Genomic DNA, 15,035 nt, shown 5'->3' on the forward strand with positions numbered 1-15,035 from the left:
ACGCCAAACCACTATCCGTGTTGGATTTGAGATCCTGCGGTAGTGACTGCGCGTAAGCTCCGAAAATATGTGGAGGCTCCTGCCGAAGCTTCGATAGCAAACCAGTATAGTTTCCTCGTAGATATTTATTTCGTAACTGAACCAGACAGAAGAGCAAGGTAGGTTCAAAAACTATAGTGCATTCAAAGTATTTAATAGGTATTGATCGCGCCCGCAGTATTGAGCACGCGAGATAGTATGCCTTTGACTTGTTCGTTGGCGGCCCATGCGCTTGATCATTGGGTCAGACGTTCACAGAGAGGCTCACCAGGATGAAGAGTCGAAAATAGTCAAAGGAACACAAAAATAAAGAGTGGAGGTCGCCCACGAGGCGACGTCGCTCCTGTTCAAAACGCAACATGTATATATTCAGTCACGAGTGGGATTGGGGATGAGTTACAGCACGTATTTGGACGAGAAGAGATGCAAAGGAATGGGCAGCGTAGAATGCATGGTATGTAAGAACATTGGATAAATGGGAACACTGGCTGACTACTATCTCATTGTACGGCGTCGATGCGTTGGTCGTTCGAGGGATACCGGTAGGCAACGAACTCCCGATCTTGCTCAACAAGTTCCTCCAGAGCCTTCTTCGACGTTATCGACATTCGAGGGCCAACACTAAGCCGCGAAGCGGAGTGCGTGTACCCTGTCATGGTACAATCGTCGGGGACATCGGTAGGAGAGATATTGTTAATGCGCGGGAATTCAAGATGATTGCCATTGATATGTCGTGTATCGGGTGAAGTAGAAGATTTCTTCCCAAGGAGCGACGATAGACCAAACTTGCTCTTTCGCTTCGAGGGAGCCCGATTAGCTGGAGGATTTTCCTCTATGTACTCTAGCCGCCCTAGTGACCGACGTGAGAGACCAAACTCGTTGTACATCCCTCCAGGCCGGAGCAAACTAGCACCGGCGCCAAGGGGTAGGGATTGTGCACCGAACGGTGGGTGTGATGCAGTGCCGCTAAAAGATTGCCTTCGTTGATCGGCGCGGAATGGTGCTTGAGGTGGCACCAGTTCTTCTGGTTCTCTCGTTAACGGGTCGTATGTGTACAACGTCTGAGGCCGAAGATCGTTGCTCGAGTTCTGGCGACGAGAGCGCACCTCCCCCGGAAGAGGGGGTAGGGATTTCTCCCTGGAAAGTGTAACTTGAGAACGACTTGATTTCGGTACAGCCAAACCACCGTTATGATATGGATAGGCACCCTCGGCGTGTTTCAGGCGTATGTCAGGCTCCGATGTCATACACTGCAGACCCTTTAGTGCTTGAGAATTGTCATATGCATCAAAATCCCTCTCGTCGGGATAGGTACCCGCTCTGACTGAGTCTCGATCCATGCCTGATGGGCGGGAAGAGGTTGGTGATGGCAGGAGGCTAGAAGGAGCAGTCGGAGGAGACACACCAGCGGAAGATAGAGGATTCCTCGGCGAAGAGGTGGTTGGGATTGACGAAGACGAACCCTGCCGAGCACCGCCGAGATGCTCAGTCGGGTTCCGATTCACCAGGTAGGACAAGGGAGGCGGAGGCGCAAGAGGTGAATCATCTTCCCGGTCCTGCGAGCGAATCGACGTATTGTGCGTAGCTGCCGGATCCTCTTTGTTTGAAGAGCCCTTGACGAGGTTCCATATCTTGGCCAATCCTTTGCGCTTCTTTTTGGACTTGACACTGGTATTGGCCGTAGACTGCGTCAAATCGTCATATTCTACTTGAGGTAACAATTGACTTTGTCGCTGAGACACGGAGCGAACTTGCTCGCCAAGAGGTGAACGTAACCTTGGACCTTGGCTTTCTCGCTGCAAAGCAACGCTGATAACCAAAACGTGAATTCGTAAGCACGCAATATTAATCAACCGCTTACTGCATGTCAACCATACTTCCAGACATCCCGGAAGGCGCCAGACTGTCTGAGCTCCGCCAGGCCGAGCTGAGGTTCTTGAAACCAAAGAAACGAGATCGACGTGGGGAGGAGGACCCCGGACTATGAGCGTCTGAGAAGGAGTACGCTTGGCTAATGCTTGACTGTCGATCAAACGGCGCAGTAAGCGAGCTGCTTGGGCGCACTGGACTCAGCGTCGACTGTTGCCTAGTCGGCGCCAACGCAAGTCCGCTGTCCGTATGGGGAACGAGACTGTGCACAGAGTACAAGGATGTAACATCCACGGCAGATCCACGAGACGATTTGCGCGCCCGACTCCTTTCTTGCCTCTCCTGTCTTCTTCGCCGCTCCTTCTCCTCTCTTTCTTCCCTGCGGATGTCTACATGCTCAACCACGAGACCATTTTCCAAAAGTGTGACTTCCCGAGAAGGCGAACGGAGATGGTAACCGCTCGGACCGGACACGTTGCGACTTGCCTTCACCCGTAAAGGCCCGTTATCTTCCAATGGGATACCACCATTGCCAACCTCGTATGTTGAGCGCCTAAGCTGAGAGTAGGTATCTCGGGCTTTGGTGTCCAGCAACATAGACTCTTTCATAGCACGGGCGCGGGCTAAGGCCTCCGCTTCCAGGAGTGTCTGCTGCGCCGTTACGTACTTGTTCAGAGTCTGTGCTCTAGCCGCAGGCTCACGAGGATTCTATAAGGACGTTGATTATATCGCGCAATAAGAGACAATTGAAACCACGTACAAGGTCGTTAAACACTTTGAGGTTCTGTTCTGTCAGACGTCCACCCTTTGCACGGGGCCTAGGGGGATTGTCTGAAGGTGGAATACCAGCTGCCTCTTCTTCCTGCTCCCGCCGAACAAGCTCCTCGTACAGAACATCGCTCTCGCGTTCCCATACGCCGGGGCCAACGGCAACGACATCAGCCATGTCTTGATCACGCATCGCACACTCGATGCAAACCTCTTCAGGGGGCGGCGGAGGATTGAGAACGGTGTTCACGGGATTTGGTGCGGCTGCCACGGGTGTGATAAAGGTCGGGTGTTGGGCGTACGCTCGAGGCGTTGGCGATATAGGAATAGTGATACCCATTGTAGGACCATAGGATGCCGAGCCAGAAGGAAGAGCGGTAGTGAGTTTGGAGGTGTTAGTCGGATCTCCTGAAAGATGGGAAGGTTGCCGGGAGGAGGCAGGAATCAAAGACGGAGGTATATCACGAGGGCCGGCCGGACCTGACGGAGAGGGGGTTTGACGGTGTTGAGAAGCCGTCTGAGAATCCTGAATAGATTTGAATGAATCGTCATTGAGGAGTTTCATGTCTGAGAGGCCAGGCTTTGAAGGGGGCTCGGTGTCATCGAGACTATATCGCTCAACAGCTCGATAGGGAGCCTGCGGAAGCGGGTGGTTGCCAACATTTCCGGACCCATGCAAAACACGATTTTCGTCGTTGGCGGGTTGGGATTTGCTGGTGGACGGACGGCGATCGCTACCAGTGCGTTGACGGTCTGTGAGATCAGCGTCTGCCATGTCGGCTTGTCGATTTAATTTCCTTGATACGCGAGAGTCGGAAGAGTGGCGTGGGGGTGAGGAGGACGGGACAGCGAAATGTTCTGGTATATGCTGTGAACCGGACGGAAATTGAGGGTAGCGTTCGTCCTTGAGGTCGAGGTCGGAAATGGCAGTTGGAAGGCGGCGGTTGATGATGCCGAGGTGGACGTTGGACAGCTGGAGATGGGTAGACAGCTCGGGTTTGGACGGTGCGAGGGCGGGAGCAAATTCCATTCCCAGTATAGCACTGAGGACAGAAGGAACAGTGCCCTCGGTCAATGTTCCGGCTCACCAACGAGCGGGAGTTTGAACTCGTACGTATACTGTGTAACCTCCGCTGCAGCCGGCGCTGACCAACGTCAATGCTGCCTCGAAGGGCCGGATGGAAATCGAGAAGAGGGAGGGCTGATGAACGGAATGCCTTGCTGGAGGATAAAGCGGGGGAGAAGTAGAAAGCAAGGGTTGGGTGGACACGCTTGGCAGTTGAGCGGGGGGGCACCATCACTTGCACCAGCTCGTCCGCTTCTCACGACCATAAACAGTTCTAGCCCATGACCAAATGACATCTCCGTCAACTCAACATCTAAGATTCAACATTGGTTAATGACCAACTAGGTACCCAACAACCAGTGCAGCTTTTAGCTTCCCAAACCCTCTCATCCCGCGACGGCTCAACTCACCCGACTCCGTCACCCTATTCTTGGCTTACATTGAGGCCTATGGCGTAACTCCTTCCTTTTCAAAGCATACCACCCCGAGACCTAATCGTGCCTAGGCCGTCTTTTTTTGCTTTATCAAGGCCACCTCTGACGTAGACACATATAGCTATAGACCTATTATTCGACCGCAAATAAATGTCTGTATCTGCAACATGGGTGGAACGCAATGCCTCTAGTTTACGTCTACATCTAAGCCATCTCTCGCCTACTTGCGGTACCTGTGCAATCACATTATAAGCGAGCCATATGACAAAAGCATGATAACTTACCACAAAACGCTCTTCCGGTTCCGACGCATCTTGCGCTGGAGCTGCAGCATGCCATAAAGCAATGCTTCGGCGGTTGGAGGGCATCCAGGGACATAGATGTCGACGGGAACAATACCTATTGCCAAACCAATGCAAGATTCATTAGTCACTGGACTTCGCAACAAGTAGTCCACGACTCACGGTCACAGCCGCGGACCACAGAGTAAGAATAGTGGTAATATCCACCACCATTGGCACACGAGCCCATGGAGACCACCCAACCTTTGATAACTGTCAATATCTAACAAACGCTAACATCCTTGAACACATACGAGGCTCGGGCATTTGGTCATAGACCTTGCGTAAAGCAGGAGCCATCTTGTTGGTCAATGTGCCGGCGACAATCATGATGTCGGACTGCCGGGGACTGGCACGGAACACGACACCGAGACGGTCCTGGTCGTAGCGAGCAGCGGCCATGTGCATCATCTCAACGGCACAGCAGGCCAGACCTGTAAATTATCATGGGCTCCGATGAGTAAAATGCTGACTATGACTAAGGATAGAGCCTCACCAAAAGTCATCGGCCACATAGACCCTTGCCGTGCCCAATTCACAACCTTGTCCAGCGTCGAGAGTACGTACTCTAAAGTGTTACAATCAGCCAAGCTGTCGCTCTGGACTCAGTCACATACCAGCTTTGTTACGTGGGTGCTCAAGACTGTATTGGTTGGAGTTCCGGTTGGCCAACGTCGTTATGGGCTCGGAAGCCGAGGTAGACGAGGACGGAACAGGCTCAGCTGCATTAGCCATTTTCGAGGTGTGCAGGGAGCGTGCGGCTGGAGGATAGGACAATGCATCAATATTGTGAGCTAGCTGAAGGAGGCCGATCCTGGCCGACGTACCGTAAATGCCTAGCGGAGAAACCGTGCTTCGCCGGCACGCATTCAGTGCTGCTCTCTTGTTAGCAATGGAAGCCAAAGAGGACAAGAAAAGAGGATAACCACCTGTCGCCTTTGCAAGGTTCAGCGCCATGATGACTGTTGACTTGGAACTTTCGGAAGTAGATGCTCGTCGGTGGCAGCGGTGAGCTCAATGTCCGCACAACTAACATTTTCTCACGATCACGTTTATCCCTTTACTAACCCCGGTGTCCTAAGCAGCAGCAACCAATCAGACGTATCTCGTAACAAACAGGCGAGAGAGCCGCACTAGTCGCTAGGTCAAGCGTAATACTTGATCTTCCACACAGCTTTGCGAACCATAGAAATTTTCCATTCATAATCATTTACAGCGTAGAGGTATCTGCGGTACATGGTATAAGTACAATGTCAAGTATTTAGGCAAACAGAGAGTCCAATAAGAGTGCCATAGAACATGCTTCCTACTACTTAAACAAGAAAAGACGGAAAGAGACCTCGCAAAGGAGAGGTTTCATGGATACGAAGAACACATAAGACTTCAATCATGATAGGAAATCGAAAGAGATAAAGACACAACGTAGCAGGTAACAGAAATCAGTGACGCCCAACAGCCGATTCGGAGCCTCTCAGCCACCGGTGTTCCCTCACCTCTTCGATGGTAGCGCGTCTGGTTGGATCCGGCTCCAAACAGCGGGCCATCATGTGAAGACACGACTTGCTGAGCCTCTTGCCCGGAACCTCGGAAAGAACAATTCGTCCCTCAAGGGCATCGTTTTCCGATGGGAAAGGTGACATGCCAGTGAGCAAATAAGACATTAACACACCCAGCGTCCACACCTCAGCAGGCTCAGCTTGATACGGCTTCTTCTGCAGGATCTCTGGGGACGCGTATGCTGTGGTTCCAAAGAAGAGCTTGTAGTATGGGCGAGGGAAGCTTGGATCAACGATTGTTGCACTACCAAAATCAATCAACTTGACCTACAATGCTCAGTATTAAGTAGCCAAGAAATTCATCGATAACGTACCCTTAAGTCTCTGTCTACGACGAGGTTCTCATCCTTGATATCCCTGTGAGAGATCCCCTGGTTCTTCAAGTAATGCACAGCGTCAACGACCTGACTCATGATGTATCGGGCCTGCTTCTCTGAAAGACGTTTGTGCTTGGTCTGCTCGATACATTCAAAGAGATCATGAGAGGGACGGCGACAGTACTGAGGCCTCGAGGGCACGTCCAAGAAAGGGAGAGGCTTCTTCATCGACAAGGGAATGCGAGGTGGTTGGGTCATGGTGGGGGACTCTATTCCATGAACAAGCAAGGACGGCGCCTCCGGATAAGCCGATTCGTGATAAGGAGTTGTCGGCGACGAATCGACAGATATCTCAGAAGATGAGGGGGAAAGTGCTGGAGGAGAGGATAAATGTGCTGGAGAAAGGAGACTCCGGTCCCCTGCTTCGGCCTCCTCATGGTCTCGGCGCTCTTCAGGTCTCCGAGGCCATGGAGATCCATGCAGCTCCTGAATCTAGAACGCTAGTTCATATGACGTCTAAAACCGAGCAACAGAGTTTACGCACGACGTAGAAGTACAGCTCGTCTTCATAAACGTCAAGACATTTGACGATGTTACCATGGTTGACCATCATGAGCAACATCACTTCCATGGGCAGCCGCCCGAAAACTTCATCCGTAACCCAGGCTTCCTTAGGGACCTTGTCCTTGATAACAAATTTGACAGCGACTTCAACCTGCTCGATCTGGTGCACGGCAGTCATGACGAAGCCATAACCGCCTGAACCCAGTTCGTCGCAAAGCTGATAGTTGCGTGCAAAGGACGGGTGAAGGGAATATCCCATAGGGAAGTGAGGTGAGTAGTCGTGAGCATATACAATGGGAAATTCGGAAGCTAGGAATTCAGATTGACTGTTCAAGATGGACGGTAAACCTTCTCCATCGTAAGAAAGCAGTAGAGAGGGTTCATCGAAGTGTGGCGTTCGCGTGTCCTCAGAGTTAAATGACAGTTCGCCAAAGCTGCAGCCGAACGCATTTGCGAACGGGTCAACCTCGTCGAGGACAGAAGTACTGAACGGCTCGGTGATTGTATCAAGAGGAGTATCCTCCCCAAACGAGTGCGCCTGATCCGATGGATGAGGATAAGAAGTAGTGATCTCAGATGAGACATAGTCATGAATACGAGGGTGATGGAGATCCGCGGAAGGGTAAGCGACTAGATCACTGTCCATCATTGAGGTTGGTGTTGGACTGTTTGATCTAGGCATGGCTGCGTATAGCGACTTCGGGTATGTGTCGTGTTTCCCGAGGTTCGATTGAGAAGAAACCGTGCTGGATGCTCTCGTAAGATGGACACGAAAGAGCGAGGGTCGTAGAAGAGAGGTTGGAGGGCCTCTGGAGAAAGTGCGAGGGTTTTTGGGAGCTTTACAAGTCGGGTCATGCAGGAATTCGAGATGCCAATCCAGTCCCAGTGTGGCGTTCCAGCATTTGTGCTCAAGTGTCAAGAGGGCCCAGCCAGAGTAATGAGGGCACAGAAGTACATGCTAGCCCATAGCTCTATGTCCTATGTCCTTCGTTTCGTGCTGCTAGTGCTCGTCGTCTGAGCCGGCCCATACGGTCCAGCTTCCCGAGTCCGGGACTGAAGCTGAAGCTCGCCACAAATGGACACCAGCGGATCCAGCTGCTTTGGGAGACCATTGGCTTCGCGGAGTTTCAATCGGCGCATTCCCCGAAGATACTCGATGCCATACTTGGTAGCTAAGTATGCCATCCCACGAAACAAGCACTGCTCGAGCTCGCTGACTTCCATGTTCTACGTCATGAAATGCCTTGTGCCTTGTTCGAGCTGTGCTCAAGTCAAACCAAAAGAATATCGCGCTTAATTTTCTATCATAAAAAGTGGATAAACGGTATAATCCAGACAATAAATTCGTTACACGTTAAACACCACCTTGGAAATAAATGTCATGATCCTAGATCAAGCACCATCTTTGCTCGCATCTTGAAGTGCCCACATAAAGTACACCCCTACGGCGTCCATTAGTTTGTTGACGGCGACATTGTCAATATCTCACCAAGACTCCGGTAGGGCTCCCACTTCTCAGTTAATTGCTCCATCTCGCCTGGTGTCAGCAGAGCACCTCTAGCGGATATTGTCAGAACACGAGGAAGGTCAGACTGCACCAAACGCACTTGACTTTCTTTCCGGTCAATCGTCCCTTCAGAGAAGCGACAGTGAGTCCTTCTGGCAGCGGGGGAATGGCAGCGCCAGCTTTCCTGACGTCGTGCAAGGTTTTATTGATTGAAGGCGTAAACGGAGTCGGCATGATCGGCATGCTCGACATGCTTGCCAGCGGCGTTGCGGAGGTCGGGGCAGGCAAGAACGATGATGGAGCAGCCGGGGTACCAGTCAAACCCGTCTGCCCTTTTGCGTTGACATTCAGCGGTTCATCGTCTTCGTCGACACTGGCCTCGGATTGGCTATCGCGTTTGTCAAGACTGGTCTTATCGGGTGATACACTAAAGGAATGGGCTGGAGAATGCAGCGCTAGCACCCAGCGTAAGAGTCCTCGCTGAACACCCAGGTCGCCTGGTACAGAATGAGATGGCCTTTACAGGATAAAGAAAATGGACCTACCGACGGGCAGAATATTCGGCCTACGCAGCGAGAAGATGGCAAACATGTCAACTATGTCATGAGGCATCAATTTTTGTTTGCTCAAAGCAGAAAAACCCCTCGCCCACCTGTCCACTAAATCACGAATGGTCACGAAATACCGCGATAGGTCAGAGAGACAGCCAACTTGGCAGTACATACACTTCAACTTACGCGACCTATTCCCCTAACTTCAATTAACATCTCTGCGAGTTCTTCATCATCCGCTTCCAACAGTCTCTCAGTTGAGAGTCGGCCGTCGGCAAATCTTGCGGCGAGGTCTTGAACTGTGTTACGGATTGCTTAATGTGAAGGTACGGGGTCGACGGAAGAAGATTACCGTATTCAGCCTTGCGTGTGCTCAGTCCCGCCGTCTTCAGCGTTGCAATATCCTGGGCAGCAACCTGCGCAGGTGTAGGGAAAAATGAGGTAGACGACTTGATGATACTTGTAATGGTCAAATTGCACAGGGGCATGGCTAGAACTTATGCTCACGAGTAGTCCGGTATTTCAGACAAGGATGAGTCGAATAACCTTACGAACTTGTAATTGATCGATCGGGCTGCAAGCCAAGAGATTTGCTGCCCTCTGGAAAAGGATGAGCCAACCTTGACCCACAGACGGAAGACCTTATTTAGCTCACAGTATAGACTGCGTAAGCGCACTTCGATACTGTCAGGACGGCTACAAAAGGTGTTTTGATGACAGCGCACCGGAATGGGTGGACACGTTCGAGGTTTTCAAACGGCTTGCACTGTAGTTTCGCAAATATGTCTTCAAACCTGCCATCAACGCTCACGAGGTGTCGTTTCGCGTCTTTGAACGAGAAGGTAAGCTCAGCGGGGACAAATGTCTGCGAAGTGTCGCCGGTAGATTTGACATGCTTCAGGATGGGGGTCAGCGCCGTCTCTGAGGCTGGTGGCGCTTCTGCGTCCTTGGCAGGCTGTTTCTTGTTGTTCACTCTGGGTTTCTTGCGACTTGTACTGTCAGAGACATTGTTGACTGCTTTATCCGCCGTCTTTGTGGCCGTAGAAGGAGCTTTACGTTTGCGCTTGTTTGGTGCAGGCACAGAGGGAAGTGCCGTGGAGGGAGGCTCGACAGGAACAGTCGCAGCCTGAGAACGACTGAATGAACGAGTGACGGGCATTGTGTTTCTAAGTGCTCGACTACTTCGGAGGAAGCGGGCAAGCATTCACAACAGAACTAAAACACTCAATCTCAGTGCCTGAGAAAGACGCGTCAATTTAAGGCGAGCGACTGAGTCAGCATAAAATTACGTCACGCGTCAAATCACATAACGTGATCGGTTAGATATATGAAACCACCGGAGCGGAGCACAGCACTAGTACTCCTTACAGAAGTAGGAGTACTGGTTAGTAGCCCTTTTCGTCACTCTTCCTCCCCCTACCATCTTACCGTATCAATCAAGCCAAAGAATGTCTGCCAGCAGTATGTTCTCCTCACCTTCTATTGAATCGTGCATGCAAGATGACCTGCCCAGAGTTTGTCATCACCTTCGATCCTTCTGCCTCGCAAGAGCAGATCCAGAAGACGAAGGATGATATCACCAGCAACGGTATGTCATTGTACCTCTGCTCAATTCACGAACATGGTCCGATGCATAATTTAGGTGGCACTATCCACAAAGTCAACCCGGCTCAGCCGCCCTTCCCAGAGGTCGTATCGATCTATTTGACCTTAATATATCAGCTAACATTGGCAACGCCAGAGCATCGTCGTCACAGTCACTCCCTCAGCCTTCTCTCAACTTCAGTCACTCCAAAGCGGAGGCTTGATTGAGAACCTAGGTAAACTGATTCAAAATCCACCATTTACAGGGGCTAACTACTCGTGATGTCTAGAGCCCGACCAGACGTTCACTACCCAGTGAATAGATCAGTCGGAACGATTGGGAGATCGTGTATTATATAGCTGTACTGAATGAGTGTGTGTGCTGCTTTGAAAGCTATTGCAACGGAGAAACGTGTGTAAAGCCGGGATGATATACTGCAGGCGATTGTCCAAGAGATGCGCTAAGGAGTGTATTGACGATGACGGAAAATCGTGAGTCCATGAACAGAAATGTAGATCCGGAGGGTATGTGACTAGAACCAAAACCTTACGACTTGAAGATGAAATCAGGCAGTCAAAGGGGATGGCCCTAGGGTATCAACAGAGGATGGGGAGCTGACGATAAGCTCAGGCAAGACAGGAGGTTGAGATGGTATGGGAGGAGTAGCCTCGGACTCTTGAGAGAATACAGACTGAGAGGCCTCCGACTGACGAGGTTCCTCCACTGATGGTTCGTCGGCAGCGGGAGCCGCAGAAATGTCAGAAAGGTCTGTATCAGCCTTTGCCTCCTGGACGATCGGCTTGGGAGGTAGAGGAGGGGGGAAATCCCAGGGACGAGGTACCAACGCAGCTGGCATAACCCTAGTTTTGTTTAGTATGCGCACGATGGTAGAAATGGATGCAAATGTACCAAGTAGCCGCGCACACAACACCCTTGCCGCAGTTTTCCTTCTTGATAGAGTCAAATTCAAAGTCGATAAACTGACCAATGTACCGGACGAAGGGCAGAACTTCGCGGACGCCCTCGTTCATGAGCGATAACGCGGTAAGGAAATTGATGACTGCGGAGGAGATGGACTTCGCACTCTGAACAAACATAGGTCAGAAGTCAACACCCTCTAGGGCAGATGCCAAACTCGCCTCCAGATAAGATAGGGTACGTTGAGGAAGTGCAATCTCGAGGCCCCACCAGTCTGAAAGGAAGGTCAATGATAAGCATAAAGAATTGGCAGGAAGGCTCACAAGTGAAGATCGAAATACGATCCAACGGAGGATGTACTACGCTGTGGTCCGGGGTCACAGCTTTCCCGGTCGCATACCCAAGAGCCATAAGTTGGGGGGTGATCTGTTGAATGCCGCTGATCACTGTCGCAGCAGTTGGCACCGCGCCTGCGAGGATTCCTTCGCCATCTCCAGGTTGGCCGAGGCCTAAGTCCGCAGTAGTGATAAGGTTGATGAGGTGCATGCCTTCAAACATTGAAGCAACGGAATTGATCGATGCGGTCGCAATGCTAGGATAGTCAACGGAGGAATCGGTACTAGATTCGTTCAGGCGTTTGAAGTGACGGTCCTGGACTTCATCGTCGGTACCATCGAGACAAACGGCGTGAACTGGTTTCGAGAACTGCTCCGGGTCGGTATCATCTCCCACAGAACCATCACCCTTCAAGTCAAAGGCCCTGAGGTGCGTGATAACTTGATTGGCGGACTTGGGCTGCAGCAGCAAACCCTTGACACGGCCGACTTCCGTGCGAGATACGGCTTTGGTGCCCTTGAGACTCTGGCCAGCTGTAGAGCCCACGATGAGAGAACGGATGACTACAGCGGACTCCTTGGCGCGCTTGTCTGAGCCTGTCAATCTGGGTTTGTGAGTTTGCTTAAGATAAGCTGCAGAGGCCTTGGTTTCCTTTGTGTGTTCCTCATCTGCTGTCATCACGTATTTGCGTGGACTCTTCGGTTCGTTGCTCTTGTTAAGGAAAGTGAATGAACGGAAAGAGAAGCGACGGCCATCGGAGTGCTTGCCATAAGGATTCTGGGGCTCTGCGGGAGTCAAGGATGCAGGCGTATCAGTAGTCGCGCTTGGAGTCGCGCTAGCGGTGGTGGAAGGCGCGATGCCACCTTCCTCGGAGCCGTGGGTATTGCCTTGGGGAGCGGCCTCAAGTTCCGTCTTCGGCGGCTCGGCGGCGGCGAGGGCTGGCTCGGAGACGGTTAAAGCAGGTTGATCTGGGGCCACAGGAGACGATTGTTGGACCGGATCAGCCGTTGTCTCTTCTACCTTTTCCGAAGAAACAGCAAACTTTGGCGTCTTGGGGGACTTGGGGGACTTGAGGAAGCTGAGCATGCCGCCCGTGGAAGAAAAAATGCGCAGTGGTTGAAGAGGCGACTCAGGGAGGCCAGCTGAGTTCTTTATACCGTGACATAAAGGCAGGTATTGAGACAAGCTTCTTCGTGAGAATCTTTAATTTAGTCACAGCGGCGGACGACGACTGTCGATCGTCTTTGGAACTTGAGTAAATCTGGCCAAAGATACCGTCCGCGTCCCGCTCGCTTTTGTCCACACCCAGGACGACATGTACAGGCTAATGCGCACGCACACTCTGCGCTACTCCATCCACAATCTCCGCCAATGACCGAAGGACCCGCGGGAACAGAAAGTGTCAGAATGAGCAAGCCGTCATGCTAGCCGATTGTCGCCGAGAATCCGAGACCCAGATCATATATACGGCGCTACAAAGTGACTCGCCCCCCAATACATTCAAGCAGGACAGCGGAGCCGAAACACTTGCTCACTGGTATCCCATTCCGACAGTCGCCTTTCCTGACCCAACCTATCTCATGAGCTCTGAGGGGCTTCGCAAAAAGTCTTTTAAAGACATCGTCAGGTTAGCGTGCTGGCCTTTTCTACCCCTGAACCACTCAGGGACTTCTCTTTGCTCATGCTGCATTCGTAGGCACTTCACTCCAGCATGGTTCGCTGTCACTATGGGTGCGCATAACGTTTTCTCACCCCGCCTTGCAGATAGTCCTAATCCATCTCCCTCTTTCTAGGAACTGGCGCGATCGCAATCCTCTTTCACAGTTTTCCTTACGGAAATGACACGCCAGCGATGAAAGCCATGACTTTGGTCTTCTTTTTCCTCAATCTCGCCCTCTTTACACTTTTTACTATCATCAGCATTACTCGTTATATCCTATTCCCTGACGTGTGGTCGCTCATGATCCGCCATCCGGCCCAAAGCTTATATCTAGGCACCTTCCCTATGGGCGGTGCTACTCTCATTGTTGTCGCCACGGGAGGTGTATTCGAGACATACGGTTTTGGTGGAAGCAAATTCGTCTACGCGCTTTGGGCATTTTGGTGGCTTGACGTTGCAATATCTTTCATTTGCTGCTGGGGAGTGATGCATGTCATGTACGTATTTTGCGATTCCTGTTGGGAAAACTTATTCACCAACGTCATAGGAAAACACACCACGATCACACGCTAAAATCGATGACCACCGCTTGGTTGCTGCCCGTCGTTACTCTCATTGTCGCGTCGTCTACTGGTGGTGTCTTGGCCGGCGCATTGCAAGAGTACTCACACGACCATGCATTTCTAACCGTAGTGGTCTCGGCTTGGATGGTCACAGTAGGGCTGTCATTGTCCCTCATGATGCTCACGATCTATTTACTGCGTCTTATCGTTCACGGCTACCCTCCTGGCCTTGGGATTTTGTCCTCTTTCTTGCCTCTCGGGCCATCTGGCCAAGCAGGATTCTCGATACTGACCCTGGGTCAAGCTTTCAAACAATTGTTGCCGTTGAAATATGGACAATCAACGTTGCTCAAATCTCCCAGCACACCCGACACGATTGAGGTAATCTGTGTCACCATCGCATTTGTGTTGTGGGCATACGCATCTATGTGGATTTTATTTGCACTGTTGGGACTTCAAGATGCCATCCGACATGGTCGTCTTCCCTTCAAACTCTCGTTTTGGTCCACCATCTTCCCCAACGTATGTCTAGCTCTACTCCTTATAGCTACGAAGCCTAACGAATTCTTAGGGCGTATACGCAAACCTCACGCTTTCACTTGCGGAAACGTTCGATTCGAATTTCTTCCGCATTTGGGGTGCAATTTACAGCGTAGCCACCCTCCTGCTGTGGGTTTCAGTTGTCGTCCCGACAGTTAGTCTAGTACCGAGTGGTGTCATATTTGATGCACCTTGCTTAGAAGAGTGCGCTCTTCCTGTCTCTAAACCAATCGACTCGCAAATAACCACTGCCCAAGAAGACAAACGAAAATAGGGAATACACGGGATTTGATAATAGCTGTTGAAGATCATTTAGTTTAGAACACTCATGATAATGCAGAGACACGGTTTAGCTTCATTAATCGTACAATGACCAATAATAAAATAGTGATGAGAGCATCTTTTATCCTACTCAAACGGA

General features: G+C 51.2%; 5 protein-coding genes across 5 annotated transcripts; 1 reads left to right on the plus strand and 4 right to left on the minus strand.

The window, feature by feature from the left end:
• Positions 1-412: 412 nt before the first annotated feature.
• On the minus strand, positions 413-3,886 carry CONPUDRAFT_81113 (uncharacterized protein). The gene is made up of 3 exons (XM_007768334.1): positions 2,669-3,886; positions 1,901-2,616; positions 413-1,848 (listed from the first exon to the last, which is right to left on the minus strand). Exons 1-3 carry the CDS (start codon positions 3,704-3,706, stop codon positions 540-542), a joined length of 3,063 nt encoding a protein of 1,020 aa, XP_007766524.1. The 5' UTR covers positions 3,707-3,886; the 3' UTR covers positions 413-539.
• A 570-nt stretch (positions 3,887-4,456) lies between these two features.
• On the minus strand, positions 4,457-5,252 carry CONPUDRAFT_53356 (NADH-quinone oxidoreductase; the record flags this gene model as incomplete). Its single annotated transcript, XM_007768218.1, has 5 exons — positions 4,457-4,575; positions 4,641-4,721; positions 4,772-4,951; positions 5,014-5,085; positions 5,135-5,252. The coding sequence occupies 5 exons, from the start codon at positions 5,250-5,252 to the stop codon at positions 4,457-4,459; spliced, it is 570 nt and encodes a 189-aa protein (XP_007766408.1).
• Positions 5,253-5,811: 559 nt separating this feature from the next.
• Positions 5,812-7,213, minus strand: CONPUDRAFT_121313 (kinase-like protein; the record flags this gene model as incomplete). The annotated part of the gene is made up of 3 exons (XM_007768704.1): positions 5,812-6,340; positions 6,388-6,609; positions 6,938-7,213. The coding sequence occupies 3 exons, from the start codon at positions 7,211-7,213 to the stop codon at positions 5,957-5,959; spliced, it is 882 nt and encodes a 293-aa protein (XP_007766894.1). The 3' UTR covers positions 5,812-5,956.
• Positions 7,214-8,346: 1,133 nt separating this feature from the next.
• CONPUDRAFT_164034 (DNA glycosylase) lies at positions 8,347-10,171 on the minus strand (the record flags this gene model as incomplete). Its single annotated transcript, XM_007768705.1, has 10 exons — positions 8,347-8,396; positions 8,444-8,511; positions 8,562-8,958; positions 9,007-9,057; positions 9,114-9,120; positions 9,199-9,311; positions 9,365-9,471; positions 9,520-9,612; positions 9,668-9,688; positions 9,738-10,171. 10 exons carry the CDS (start codon positions 10,169-10,171, stop codon positions 8,347-8,349), a joined length of 1,341 nt encoding a protein of 446 aa, XP_007766895.1.
• Positions 10,172-10,421: 250 nt separating this feature from the next.
• Positions 10,422-14,952, plus strand: CONPUDRAFT_136178 (uncharacterized protein). Its single transcript, XM_007768706.1, has 13 exons — positions 10,422-10,473; positions 10,526-10,600; positions 10,655-10,701; positions 10,754-10,832; positions 10,887-11,457; positions 11,507-11,682; positions 11,737-11,789; positions 11,839-13,478; positions 13,548-13,582; positions 13,645-14,008; positions 14,059-14,596; positions 14,646-14,818; positions 14,872-14,952. Exons 8-13 carry the CDS (start codon positions 13,273-13,275, stop codon positions 14,933-14,935), a joined length of 1,380 nt encoding a protein of 459 aa, XP_007766896.1. The 5' UTR covers positions 10,422-10,473; positions 10,526-10,600; positions 10,655-10,701; positions 10,754-10,832; positions 10,887-11,457; positions 11,507-11,682; positions 11,737-11,789; positions 11,839-13,272; the 3' UTR covers positions 14,936-14,952.
• Positions 14,953-15,035: the final 83 nt, after the last annotated feature.

Source organism: Coniophora puteana (assembly GCF_000271625.1).
Source record: "Coniophora puteana RWD-64-598 SS2 unplaced genomic scaffold CONPUscaffold_4, whole genome shotgun sequence".
Classification (NCBI taxonomy): domain Eukaryota; kingdom Fungi; phylum Basidiomycota; class Agaricomycetes; order Boletales; family Coniophoraceae; genus Coniophora; species Coniophora puteana.

Bases quoted from the DNA above. Each gene is read 5' to 3' on its own strand.
- CONPUDRAFT_81113 (XM_007768334.1), bottom strand. From the start codon at position 3,706: ATGGAATTTGCTCCCGCCCTCGCACCGTCCAAACCCGAGCTGTCTACC. The intron at 2,617-2,668 runs GTACGTGGTTTC...ACGTCCTTATAG, and splicing joins TCAAAGTGTTTAACGACCTT to AATCCTCGTGAGCCTGCGGC. The intron at 1,849-1,900 runs GTAAGCGGTTGA...TTTGGTTATCAG, and splicing joins GGAAGTATGGTTGACATGCA to CGTTGCTTTGCAGCGAGAAA.
- CONPUDRAFT_136178 (XM_007768706.1), top strand. From the start codon at position 13,273: ATGCTAGCCGATTGTCGCCGAGAATCCGAGACCCAGATCATATATACG. The intron at 13,583-13,644 runs GTGCGCATAACG...CCCTCTTTCTAG, and splicing joins ATGGTTCGCTGTCACTATGG to GAACTGGCGCGATCGCAATC. The intron at 14,009-14,058 runs GTACGTATTTTG...CCAACGTCATAG, and splicing joins TGGGGAGTGATGCATGTCAT to GAAAACACACCACGATCACA.